The 14,200-nt window shown below is 42.3% G+C and overlaps 1 protein-coding gene across 1 annotated transcript in view; it reads left to right on the top strand.

Annotated features, from left to right (window-relative positions):
• The first annotated feature begins 2,037 nt into the window (after nucleotides 1-2,037).
• Nucleotides 2,038-14,200, top strand: part of Rab3gap2 (RAB3 GTPase activating non-catalytic protein subunit 2) — a 79,860-nt gene continuing 67,697 nt past the window's right edge. The window contains 1 exon segment of the mRNA XM_038349687.2: nucleotides 2,038-2,255. Coding sequence (XP_038205615.1) covers nucleotides 2,144-2,255 — 112 coding nt within the window. The 5' untranslated portion in view covers nucleotides 2,038-2,143.

Below are 14,200 nucleotides of genomic sequence, written 5' to 3'. Positions count from 1 at the left end.
TCAGAACATCTACTGAGTGATGTTCTTGAGGGATTTACTTATTTTTATTCTAAGTGTATAAGTGGTTTATCTGAATGTACGCATGTATACCACACACACGTCTGGTCCCTGAAGAACTCAGCACAGGGTGCGGAGATCCCCTAGATCCACAGGAATGCTGGCAACCCAACCCGAGTCCTCTGCAAGAGGATCAAGTACTCTTAATTGCTCAGCCACCTCTCCAGCCCAACATTCTAATAGATGATTCCCTGAAAAGTTCTTTGTCAGGCAACTGCTTTTCCTAGAGTTTGTGATGATAGAATTATAGGTCCCTGATGCTGGAAATGACTTTATAGTATATCTACTTCAATATGTATTTTATAGGTGAAAAACTAATGTCTGAAACTTGATAATATAGAAATTATCTTATTTTGTAGAAGTTGTTCCAGCTTAGGAGCAGAAATTAAGAGTAACAAGCAACATACTCAGTTACAATTACATCACTGTCGGGACTAAGTGTGTATAGCAGAACTGTATTGTAATGTGGAGTATTGGAGAAAACAATGCTCCACGCCCCACCTATTCATCTTAAAATTATTCCTGTAATACTGTCTGCCTCATAAAAAGTGGATTGTACCTGGGTTTCCTTTGGGAGATGAGTGCTAACACAAACATGATAACCTTTTTGCTTTAATACACCTTAGAGAATATCTTAAATGGGCTTCAAGAGCCTTCTCAGAGGCATTTAGAGAAATTGCTCTATTTTAAAAATTAGGAAAAGACATACTTTCTAAAATAGACATTATGTACTACACACATGTAATCCCAGAGATTGGACATTAAGGGGAATTGAAGGTTTGAGGCTGACCTGGGTTACATAGCTAGAATGTATCTCGAACAAAGAAAAAGACTCTCAGAAGATGGCATTTGTGAGATGGTTCAATTAGGTAACACATGGAATGGTGCTTTCAAATCCACGTGAAATAATCAGGTTGGTCTGTTTAACTTATGTGCACACATTTCAGCAAGTATGTATTAAGGAGTCAGTTCTGTAGCAGATTCCATGCTAGAGACCTGGGAGATAAGGGGTTAAACGGGTCCCCAGTCCTCCAGGAGTTTATAAGGGTGGTGCTTTCCTAGTCCAAAACCCTAAGGGAAAGTAACCAGGCCAGCCCTCCCCGTTATATTCTGTCCTTGTGTTTTCTACTCCTTCCCCACCTAGCATTCTCTCAATTTTAGTTAGCAGAGTAAGTAAGTAATGGCTTCACTTGGTCTGTGTCAGTCACGAGCTTCTTTGTTCCATGGGAACATGTCCTTTTTGCTCCCTGAAGATCAGAGCCTAGGATGAGGCTGACACAGAAAACACTAACAAGTATTTGTTGAGCAGTTGCATGAGCGAACGAATGAAAAATCAAATGATTAAAACACGGGATCCAACACAGCACAGCTCCGAGCCAATAGATGAGTGTATTTAACATGAGCCCTTATGGAGAAAGCTGCTTTCCAGAGCCTTGTTACTTGGGACACTGTCTTCACTGCCCCTCAGGTTAGTAGCGTGAACACATGGATATCCACCTGCCTCAGCCTTCTGAACACAGGAAGGAGCATTACAGGATGTCGAGGCAGACTTTTTTTTTTTTTTTGGTACTAGTATATACTGCATGCTAGGATAGTTTTTCATATTAAAAGAAAACTATGAAATTCTGAAGCCACCTATGTTTTCTGCCAAAACTCAGCTTAAACCGCCTCATCTGTGAACTATCTAGGTCGTGTCGGTAGAAGTAGAATAATTGCTTGGGTGTCTCAAAGGCCCAATTAGATCACCTCTGGAGGGAGGCCAGATTGACAGGCTTGCACAAGGCGGGGACCTAAGAGTGGCGCCAGCCGCCACGTCGGGCTCTCAGCCGCACTGCTACCAGTCACATGCTCAATGCTGTCCCTTCTCCGGATGCCGGGTCGCCTCGCGCACGCGCAGCGCCGGAGCGGTCCGCTCATGCGCAGCACTCTAGGACCGCCTACCGGGGCTCGCTGACAGCTTCCGGTCTTGCGTCCCCGCCCCCCCGGGTGGCTGAAGCTTTCGGGGCTCCGTGCTGTCAGCCGCGGGGTCGGGTGGGTCGGGCGCGGCTAAGGAACGACACCCCTGCCCGCGGGGGTCCCTGCAGCCATGGCCTGCTCCATCGTCCAGTTCTGCTCCTTCCAGGACCTGCATTCCGCGCGCGACTTCCTGTTCCCTCAGCTGCGAGAGGAGACCCCCGGCGCCCTGAAGAGGGACCCCAGTAAGTGTCAGGCGACCGGCAGCGTCCCCTCAGCCTTCTGCGTCTAGCGTCCCATCGCCCGTCTGTCACCAATCCCCACCCCCTCCTTCACAGTTCCAGCTTCACGCCTTCTTCCTCGGCACACCAGCTGCTCCGGGAGGATCGCATCCTCCGCCCTAGTCCCTGCGAGTTGTCAGCCCACCCTGCGCTCGTCCCCAACTTCCACCCTACCCGTCCCTGGGACTGTGGCCCTGGCTCCACCCATTCCAGAGTGTTTAGCATCCCCACCTTCTCTGTTCTTCCTTCTCCTTTCTGTCATTCAGATTTATGGAATGAATGGCAGATGGGCAAGTGAGGGGCTTTTGAGGTGGTGAGTAAACTCCCCAGTAAGAAAAGTAACCGCTTTGGAAGTGAAGGAGAGCCCACGGTGGGAACTAAAATTCCAGCGGCATGGCCAAGAAAAGTTAATTGGCGTTTATTGAGGAGAGAAGCCTTCCTCCTGTTATTACCATCAAGCCCTTCAGCGCTATAAATCTCAGGGCTGGGTTATTAGATGTTGTGTATTTCCCTAGGATTTGTTAAGGGCCCCTTTGTTTCTCCCTTTGAAGGAGCGTGTTTTACGCTGCTTTCTTATTTTTGATATGAAACATGTTTTGCTTTGTAGCATTGTGTTGTTACTCTGTGCTATGGCAGAATGGTGATATATAAGACCCAATAACAACCACCACCAACAAACAAAACCAAAACTCTCCCTTTCAAAAACTAAGAACTATCACAGGGCACTGGGAAAATTTAGCCTCCCATTCGAGGGCTAGCTTGGGTCTGCCTGAAAAATAACGTTTGAAAAATATCAAATTAGAAAGGTGGTAGTTTTCTGTCCTGTAGGAGCTATGACTCACTGGTCACATCTGCCTGCGTGTCTGCACATGAGTGAAGGTGCCCTAAGAAGCCAGATGAGGGTGTCAGGTGCCCTGGAGCAGGGGTTAAGTGTGCTTGTGAGCAACCTGAAGTAGGCGCTGGGAACCAAACTCAGATTCTCTGGGAGAGCAGCAAGTGCCTTTAACCCCTGCGCCATCTCTCCAGCCCCCAAGAGGCATTTCTTTAAAGTAATGATAGTAGGCCTCCCTGTGAAGTAGAAGACAGAAGAGTAGAGAAAGCCTGGGAGGAGGAAGCAAGTCTGAACAGCTCTGGTGTTTAAAGAACCCCCAAAAGCTGAATGACTGGAGAGGAGGTGTACTACCGGCAGAGGCACTCCGTCTGAGGACCGAAGCTGTCAGACTTGCGTTCAATCCGATTTACAGAACTTGGTGAAGACTTAGAGTGTCCTGTGGCCACAGTGAGTCGGGAAGCAGGCCAGTGGATTGAGAAGCTTAATTCAAACAAACAAAAACACAAACAATGCTGCGAACTTGAACAGAACCTTAGCAGGATCTGAAGGGAAGGAAATATTAAGGAGGTAGGGTTGGGATGTGCAGCTGTGGGAGGGAGGGTCTGGTGATTGGGGTTGTAGCTGCTGAGAGAGAGGCAGTTTAGGATGTCTTTGGCTTGGCCGGTGTGTGTGTGTGTGTGTGTGTGTGTGTGTGTGTGTGTTGAGAGATAATGAAGGCATCCTAACCTTTCAGATAGGAAATGCTTGGGTTTGTCCATGTGAGCAGGTGAAGTAGATAAAGGTCCAGAACTTGGCAGGGCATCCGGGGTCAGGGGCATTAATTTGGCAGTTACCAGCAGAAGTGTGGTTTCCATCTTTAGGAATTTGTATGGTGAACTGGGTACGGGAGAGGTAAGCTTAGAGAATGAAGTTTGGGAGTCCTATGAAGGTTCCTGAGAGGATCAAAAGGGAGTAGCAGAGAGAGGAATGCTAGGTGATGGAATTTTTTTTAACTCTTTAATCTTATAGCTTTTGGTGGGGGGAACTACCCAGCTCCTAAATAAATCACACATGGAGTCTTATTCTTTCTTATGAATGCCTGGCCTTACCTTGGCTTATTTCTAGCTTTTCCTAACTTACATTATCCCAACTACCTTTTGCCTCTAGGCTTTTTCCTTTTCTTACTTCTGTATGTCTTACATTCACTCTTACCCCATGGCTGACTGGGTAGCTGGCTGACAACCTCCTCTCCTTGTTCTCTTTCTTTTTCCTCTCAGATTTCTCCTCTATTTATTTTCTCTGCCTGCCAGCCCTGTGTATCTTTTCTCCTGCCTCTCTATTGGCCACTCAGCTCTTTATTAGACCATCAGGTGTTTTAGACAGGCAAGGAGTCACAACTTCATAGAGTTAAACAAATACAACATAAAAGCATGCAACACATCTTTGCATCATTAAAACAAATGTTCCACAGCATTAACAAATGTAACACAGCCTTAAGATAATTTCCCCCAACATGGAAATCTTCCGTAAGCTGAGGGGAGGATTTGACACAGGTACAGGGTGGTCAGTAGAGGCCAGATAGGACCAAGAAAGCGCTCAGTGGTTTGGGGAAGATGAGAGTGGCTGGGATCTTTGCTCTGTTTGAGCGGCATAGTGGTCAGCAGTGTGTCTGTCTGTAGGGTGTTGGAGGAATTGGAAACTGGGTAGTGAAACTGGTTGTTGCTTGGAGCTTGGCTGTGAAGGACAACAGACTTGGAGTGAGAAACAGGGAGTGTAGAGCAGGAAGCAAATCTATGTCCCACTGTCACTGTCCTGGTCCAGGCCACTGTCTCAGCCTGGGTCATGGCACCGGTCTGCTAACAGACCCCCTTCCTGCTTCCACTCTTGGCTTCTGATTAGTTTCAACAGTAGTCCCAGTAAGACACTGGTAAGTGGAAAGATCTCACGTGCTCGTGGATTTTGAAATTGGCCATCTTAACAAAAGAAACAAAAGAACCTGCAGATTCATTGCAACCCTCTTTGCAGAAATTAAAAACAAAAGTTGTAAATTCATATGGAAATACAAAGCATCCTGGCTAGCTGAAGCATCCCTGAATAAAAGAATAATGATGGAAATGTTACCATACTTGGTTTAAAGTTATTTCAGGATCATAGTAATGAAAGCAGCATTGTACTGACACAGAAATAAACACATAGATCTATAGAGTGGGATAGGTATGAGTAACTTTCAGTTACCTGATTTTTGACAAAGATGCCAAAAATGCACACTGGAGAAAAGATCCCATTTTCATCATAGGATATTGGGGAAACTGGATGCCTACATGGAGAAGAATGAAACTCTGTCCTTAATTACCCCCCCCCCCCGCCCCAGACAAATCAACTCAAAATGGATCAACAACCTCAACGTAAGACCCGAAACTCTGAAACTTTTAGGAGAAAAGGTAGAGAGTGCTCTACAAGGTATGTGCATAGGCAAGGACTTTCTAAATAGGATTTTATTTGTCCCAGAAATAAGGCCAATAATTGGCAAACTGGGCCTCACAAAATTAAAATTTTCTATTCAACAAAAGTAATTCAAACTGTCAATAAAAAGACAGCCTACAGAACAGGAGAAAAATTTTGGCTAGCTAGAAGATTAATATCTAGACTATACAGAGAACTCAGAAAACTAAATATCACGGAAACACAGAATTAATCTGAGCAGAGTCCTCAAAAGAAGTAATATAAATGACTGATAAACATATACAACATGTTCATTATCATTAGCCCTCAGGGAAATTAAAACTCAAGCTATTTGAGATATCATCTCATTGTAGTAAGAATGGCTACTATCAAGACAGCAAGTGTTTGTGAGGGTGTGGAGAAAGAGGGGCCCTGTTCACTGGTGCTAACAGCAGGAACAGTTGGTTCAGCCACTGTGCAAATCAGTGTGAAGGGCTTTCAAAAAACTAACACTAGAGCTATCATATGACCCAACCATACCACGTGTGGGCATTTACTGAAAGGACTGTACACCCTGGCATATGTGCACAACCATTTTCATGACTGCTCTATCCAGAATTGTTAGAGACTAGATCAGCTTCGATGCCCACCACTTGGTAAGTTACAACCCATCTTTTTTTTTTTTCAGTCATTTCTGTGCAGGAGTATGTAAAATGTTTTTAGTAATAAAATGAAATGAATGTATAAAATACTGCTCTATAGCCACATTCATATATTATTTCATAGAAACAAAAGGAGAATGGAGCATATGAAGTTCCTTATGCCTGTAGATATCTTGTTGTTCATTTTATGAAAGTAAGGCTAAAGATTTCATAGGGTGTGGGAAAAAGGGAGCATGCTTATTTTTGTGAACTTTAGATGATTCTTATCTGAATCAGGAAAATGTTCTGCGCTATATTTCCACTGTATGATAATTTCAGTTCTGTCCTTTTTGATTTGTTATCTGAATGTATGTTCTTTATGATACGGGGGAGGTCATTTGTTTGAGACTGGCTGATGTTAGAATTCTATGACGAATAAGAACCTTAGAGATATACTCTGTCTTAGTCATGATGGTTTGAAAGAAATGAATTCAGCTGTTGAGCACAGGATGCCATCCTTATTTTAGATTAGGTTGGTGAAATGATGTTTTTCTGCCATTTTGCATGTTCTTAGAAATTGTCAAAGGCTAAGAGGTCTGAGGCACAGAACACTAATGAGCTTCTTTATTCTTTGTAATTGACTTTGTCCTGCCTGGTGGTGCTTGCCTTCTCTGAGCTGAAAGGACCTGCTGAAGGCTTTTGAACTCTGTGAATAAATTACAAATCGTAGGTTCTAGAAATTTTTTCATATAAAAACAATGCATAAAGATGGAAATGAATTTGCATTTGTATTAGGATCTAAGACTATAAAAATTTAATTTTCTCTTTTCTAACATTTTGTTTTTCAGTTTCTCATTCAGTTTTTGTTCTTGACACAGTCATACAAATAGCTGTCAAATTAATTGTCTACTAATAGAATTCAATTTCCTTTCTAGCTTTAGGTTCTTATTAAATGAAAAAAAAATATGCTCTCCACTTAGAGGTACAGACTATTCATAAGTAAGTTAGAATAACGTATTTGGGGAATTAAATAAAGCTGTAGAAAGCAGAAGGTCTTTGTTTGCAGAATGATTCATTCATCGGAAATAATCCTAAGTAAGACATTTGTGTTGGGGGTGTGTCTTCTCTGTGATTGGAACAAGTCAGAGAACAGTGTTCAGAATGATGCAGTATGCTCAGGGGGACACTCTTCCTAGGAGGGAATTGTTGCATCTTAATCTGAAAGTCATTGGTGTTATTCTCTGAGGCAAAACGTTTAACCCGATAAGGATGGGAACACAGCTTCACGGTACTGTAACCCGGTGTGGTGGTGCTTGCCTGCTGTCCTGGTATTTTTTTCTGACTCTAGACTGTTCAGAGTAGTGGATAGTGATTGGTGTTAAAAGAGTAGGTTCAAAGGTCAGGTTAAAGGCGTGCGCCTTAATCCCAGCACTCGGGAGGCAGAGGCAGGCGGATCTCTGTGAGTTCGAGACCAGCCTGGTCTACAAGAGCTAGTTCCAGGACAGGCTCCAAAGCCGCAGAGAAACCCTGTCTCGAAAAACCAAAAAAAAAAAAAGGTCAGGTTAGCAGTTAGTCAGGTTGCCAGTCAGTCAGGTTGCCAGTCAGGTTAGCAGTCGGTCGGTCAGTCATTTAGGTTGTCAGTCATTTAGGTCGTCAGTCATTCACGTTGTCAGTCAGGTTGGCAGTCAGTGCATCTGTCACTTTCATCATTTTTATGTAGAACCTCTTGCTCTTCTTTATTTCTCTCCATGCAATGTAGGTTGATAGGAGATCAGCTTCTTTTATTTAAAGAGAAGTTATGATTCAAGATATGGCGTGAAACAAATGAAGGATAATTTTAACAACTGAAATACACAAAATATTTTAAGCTAGAAAACTTCTTGAAAGACTCAAATTTACCCCAATGAAAACCTCGATAACCTGTGAATTTTAAGAAAATTTTATTTAGAATATGAGAGAATAAAATTTAAAGGGAGTTTATGCTTCAGAACAGATGTGGGAGGCTTGGTGTGGAGGCCCATGCCTTTCATTACCATGCTTGGAAGGTAGAAGCAGCAAGGTTGTGAGTTCAAGGCCGGCATTGGCTACATAATGAATTCAAGGCCTGCCTAGAGTACACGAGACCCTGTCTACACATATACACACACACAACACACACACACACACACACACAAACACACACACACAGGGAAGGGGGCAGATAGATAGACACAAGGGTAGGGTTTGAGGAATAAAAACAAAGACTAAAGATTCAACACAAAGCACACACACATATCTTGTATATCCTAGAATGCTGTTTTGACATTAAGTTGTACAGCAAGGCAAGTCAGAAAGCCCACTGACACATGGGATATTTTCTTCTAGAGATGTACTGATGAAACACCTTCCTTAGATGCAGTATCTGAGTATGATTGTATCATGGAAATTACAAAGATTTAGAAAAACATTCCCAACGTGATCTTTAGATGTCTCTACCAGGCAATGCTTGCTGTATTCATCTGCCTTTATATATTTATTCACTGTTGATAAAAAGAATATTTGAGCAATAGCAGGTTTCTTTCTTTGGAGTGGTGTGCTGTATGGGAACTTAGTGGCCTTTATCATTATTCTTTCCTTGCCCTCTCAGGAAAACTGTTCAGTTACAAGTCATTGGGTGAACAAACTGACTTTGTATTGGTGCAGGGTCTTTTGTTAGTAATGGCCTTGTTTTTAAATGTTGAGGTGGTTGTTGTATGTGCAGGTAGATGTGAAATATAAAGGTTCTTCAGTCCATAGCCAGCCATGATCTCTCAACTTGATTGCTAAGGATATTTCTGCTCCTAAGGAAATCTACTGTTGTTGTAGGAATCCATTTGTGTGTTCCCAGCTGCCTAGACTCCCTAAATAACCACACAGAAATTGTATTAATTAAATCACTGCTTGGCCCATTAGTTCTAGTTTCTTATTGGCTAGCTCTTACATCCTAATTTAACCCATCTCTATTAATCTGTGTATCACCACAAGGCTGTGGCTTACTGGGTAAAGTTCCAGTGTCTGTCTCCAGTAGAGCTACATGGCTTCTCTCTGTCTCTGCCTTCTTTCTCCCAGCATTCAGTTTAGTTTTCCCTGCCTACCTATATTCTGCCCTGCACAGACCTAAGACAATTTCTTTATTAACCAATGGTATTCACAGCATACAGAAGGGAATCCTACATTACCTCCTCTTTTGTTTAAATAAGAAGGAAGATTTTTACATAGTAATTACATATAACAAAACAGTTATTCATGCGGAGCCTGGTGGCGACTGGCTAGAGCCACAGAGAACCTGAGCCCCACGTTGGGCACCAACTGTTGAATTATCTCTGATTGAGAAATAACCAGGCTAGCTAAAAGATAGAGCAGTTATATTTTTCTTTATTATAAGAGGCAAACTCATGAAACAGGAGCGAAAAGTCCAAGCTCAAGTGTGTAGAGCGGGAACCACAAAGAGAGAGAGAGGGGGGTGGGAGAGAGGGAGAGGGAGAGAGGGAGAGAGGGAGAGAGGAGGGAGGGAGGGAGGGAGGGAGGGAGGGTGGGAGGGAGGGAGGGAGGGAGAGAGAGCGAGCACCTGAGCTGCCTGCTGCATTTTTCTCCGGGTACCAAGAAAGCCATGCTCTAACTTGGCCCCACCTCTTAAAGATAATTGGGTGGCAAAGATTCCCCATCAATCTTCCACTTGTGCTGGAATTCAAACAAGAATATAACACTTTTCCTATTATTTCTTAATAAAAACTAAAGTTAGGAATCAGTACTTTTAAGTTACTTTGCCTCACTAATTGAAATAGAATTTAATGATGTAACAATATTTTATGAAAAATTTGTGGGCTGGAGAGATGGCTCAGTGGTTAAGAGCATTGCCTGCTCTTCCAAAGGTCCTGAGTTCAATTCCCAGCAACCACATGGTGGCTCACAACCATCTGTAATGAGGTCTGGTGCCCTCTTCTGGCCTGCAGGCATACACACAGACAGAACATTGTGTACATAATAAATAAATAAATAAATAAATAAATAAATAAATAAATAAATATAAAAAATTGTTTTAAAAGATTGTTTTGATCCTTGATGTAAAATCATCTGTAAGCAAACTTTGTGGAGAATTAATGTGAGCCCTAAGGAAATCACCTCTGGCAAGATAACCACATAGGGAGGCAAGTGGCTGGTTAACATGATAGGGTAGGCGGAGTGTGGATGGGAATGTCGTGTGTGCAGGTTGGTTATTCTGAAGTGATTAGTCATGGTCCTCAGTGCTCTGCACAACTCTCACATTTCTGTGAGCAGATGCAGTTATTAGCTCCATCCTGCTAAGGGGGAAAGTGAGGCAGCAAGGGATTAGTGAAACTGCCCAAGCTCCTATACCTCTCCAGGGTAAAATCTGGAATCCACTGCAGACAGCCTGATAACACATCATTCCTTACGCCAGACTTGCCTTATCTTACACCATGTTCATTGGTCATGTGTTCTGGTGAGCATTTGGAATGCGGCTAGTACAGACAAGATGTGCTCAAAGCACAGAGCACACTAGGTTCTAAGACTTAATATGAGAAAAGAATACAAAACACCTCATGAGTGATTTCACTTATGTATTGGAATGATAGCACTGGATATAGTATATTAAAATATAGTGTTCAATTTAGTTCTTTTAAATACAATTGCTAATTAATTTAAAATTATGCATGTGGCTACTATTGAAGACTTCCTGCCAGTGAGTAGACAGTTTGACTGATGGCAAACTGAGGAGAAAATGATGTTTAGCCCTTCAGTAGTGTTCCTAAGATATGATCCCTGGACCATTCGCCTCATATATGTGGAAGGTGGGGATGCGTCAAGGACTGGAGTCCTGAACGCATGCAGACCTCTCAAACAGACCTCCACCAGTCACCCTAACTCATTATTTCATCTTTTTATCCAAAGGGAAGCTGGCAGGAGAGCTACAATTCTGGGTTTTTGACTAGCAACCAACGAATGTGGTTGCTGGTTTATTTTTTCTGATCAGTTTTGTTGGGTTATACTTTGACAAAATGAGAGACACAGGCATTGGTGATAATATCACTTAAAGAATTACTTTTGGATATTGAGTGGCTGCTACTTATTTAATGGGCAAAAGCACAATTGCAATTTTCCTATAGTGTGTACTCTAGCGTTTGATGTAAACAAGCACTACACAGCTCATGATGCAAACTGGGTAGCTACCGGTGTGGTGTGGTGTGGTGTGGTGTGGTGTGGTGTGGTGTGGTGTGGTGGGTAGTGGTGTCTGGGTCATCACACTGCTACTGCATCTCCCCAGAAGTTGCCCACTCAAGGTCCTGACTCACCACACACTTGCATTTTAAGTCAGACCAAGGCTTAGGACTTTTAAATTATTTTAGCCTTCAAAAGATAATGAATTGAGTTACTCGCCCAAGAGACAACCACGGTAGAATGTTTTTAGCTTTTCTTTATAAATTGATAATATGTTAAACAAACTAATCTTTTTTTTCCTTGGTTTTTTGAGCCCAGGTTTCACTGTAACAGTCCTGGCTGTCCTGGAACTTACTCTCTAGACCAGAATCACTGAGATCCACCTTACTCTGCCTCCCAAGTGCTGAGATTAAAGGCATGCGTCGCCACCACCTGGCCAAATTAATCTTATTTCCTCATGATTACATGAACTTTATAAGATCTCAGGTTTTACAGAAATGTTTTATATTAAAATAAAATTATATAGATCACAATTAATGTTAAAAACATTGTTTTGCTTACCTATAACTTTGATCAGTGATCAGTCTGTAGAGAAACTCTACTAATGACGTAGATGGCATTTTTTTAAAATGCAGGTCTTGAGGATTGCTTAGGTCCTCATACTTGCTCAGTGAATACTTTACCCCCTCCCCCAAGCTATCACCGCAGCCCTCTTTAATCTGTCTATAGTCTAATGACTTTGAGAAAATATTCCCATGATAGCAGGAACTGCCCAATTAGTTTTTCTTTTTCTTCAGTTGAAAACAGTTTTCTAGCCAGACACTGAAAAGTGGGTAAACCTTCATTGAAACAAATAATGTACTTCCAGAGTCTTTCTCTTTGGGCATGTTTTGAATTGAAGTATGAAGAGATTCTGGGTCTCTGTAGGGGCAGGAAATTCAAATAACTGCCGTCTTCCGCTAGATGGTATGAGTCATTTGTGAACTGAGTCAGGTTCTTTTTATACTAATATAAAGGGAAATAAAATTCTTTTTATAGTGTTATGCATTCAGCAGAGATTATGTACTTGGACCGAGCTCTTTGGAAATTTACTTCTTTTGTGTCTGCTCTCTAGCGTGGAAAAGATGTTAAAGAATGAATGAATGATAGACTTCCTGAAGGGCTTTTATTCTGCAAGGTTGTTTGGATGTTTTGATAATTTGATATTTAAGTAATTTTATAGCAATTTTAAATGTGAACCATGGACTTTCTTGTTTAAGAGACAATGCATATTCCAAAACCGTTCTGTATTTTTCAGTTATTTGAGACAGGGTTTCTCTGTATAGCCCTAGCTGTCCTGGAACTCACTTTGTAGACCAGACCGGCCTTGGACTTAGAGATCTGCCTGCCTCTGTCTCCCAAGTGTGGGGGTTAAAGGTGTGTGCCACCACCATCTAATTTCTAAAATGATTAATAGCTTGGCTAAGTTGTCTCATCCAACCCACAGTGAGATAGTTGGTTTTGGTGATGTAGTAAAATGAATGAAGAAAGTGTTTAATGAATTATATTGCCAAAAACCCACAAAATTTAATTGTCCAAAGGATTTTAAGACATTGTCTCATCATGTAGCCCTGGCTGGCCTGGAACTCAATATGTACATCAAGCTAGCTGGCTTCTAACTCAGAAATCTGCTCGCCTGTGTTTAGAGTGCTGGGATTTAAAGGTTTGTATCACCACTCCTGGCAAATTGTTCAAGGTTATGCATATATTTGTATATAAAAACAGGGTTTCTCTGTTCAAGTTTTTAAAGCCTTTCTTTAAAGTTCCAGTATCAAGGGGATATTTCTATTTTAAAAACTATTTAAAAGAAACAAACACAGGCTGGGGCTCTAGCTCAGGTTGGAGTGCTCAGCATGCATGAAGCCCTGGCTTTGATCCATAGAACTGCGTGGCCCTGATGTGGTGTGGCCACTTGTGATCCTAGCAATCTGTGGGGGCAGGAGGGCCAGAAGCTTAAGGGTCGTTTTAGCTATGTAGCAAATCCAGGCTAGCCTGTTTCAGAGAAAGACCCTGCTATCACTTTGTTCCTCTGTGGCTCCAGGGTTTCTCTTGTCCTCGCCAGGAGCCACATGGAAGGATGCATGAGTTGTGCAACGATGGCAGAACTTAGCATCAGTCCTAGGGTGCCACTCACTTCTGTGACATAGGCCACGCTATTTGAACTTTTGAGGAATCTGTTTTCCCATTGTAACATTAAATCATAAAGGAGCCTTCTGATGTTTCAGTGAATTGCTGTGTTGCAGCACTCGGGCATCTAGAGTTCTCACCAGTGCCCTGTGCATTGAGGCTTTGCCTAATGTTCGTGTTTTTCCGTTAATTTGAAAATTTTCTAGCTACTTTGTAAAGACACTGTTTTGGCCATCTGTGGTGTCATGTACCTGTAATCCCAGTACTTAGGAAGCAGAGGCAGGAGGACCATCAGTTTAAGGTCAGCCAGGGCTCTGTAGCAAGACCTGGGCTCAAAAATAAATAGGGACTAGAGAGATGGCTCATCTGTTAAGAACACTGGCTGCTCTTCAGAGGATCCAAATAAGTTTCTAGCATCCATGTTTGGTGGCTTTAAAAACACCTGTACTGTAACTCTAGCTCCAAGGGATCCGATGCCTTCTTCTTGTCCCCGTGCTCACTCACACACATGTGCATATTCAGTCACACAGATGCTCATATACACATGCACATATACTCACACCGATAAATAAAAACAAAATCTTAATAAATAATGATAATAATTATTCACAGAGTATATGTGTGTATACATTTGTACACCTATGAAATATTTC

This window comes from Arvicola amphibius, chromosome 12 (genome assembly GCF_903992535.2).
Source record: "Arvicola amphibius chromosome 12, mArvAmp1.2, whole genome shotgun sequence".
NCBI classification, from domain to species: Eukaryota; Metazoa; Chordata; class Mammalia; order Rodentia; family Cricetidae; genus Arvicola; species Arvicola amphibius.
This window is presented reverse-complemented; position numbering and strand designations above follow the sequence as displayed.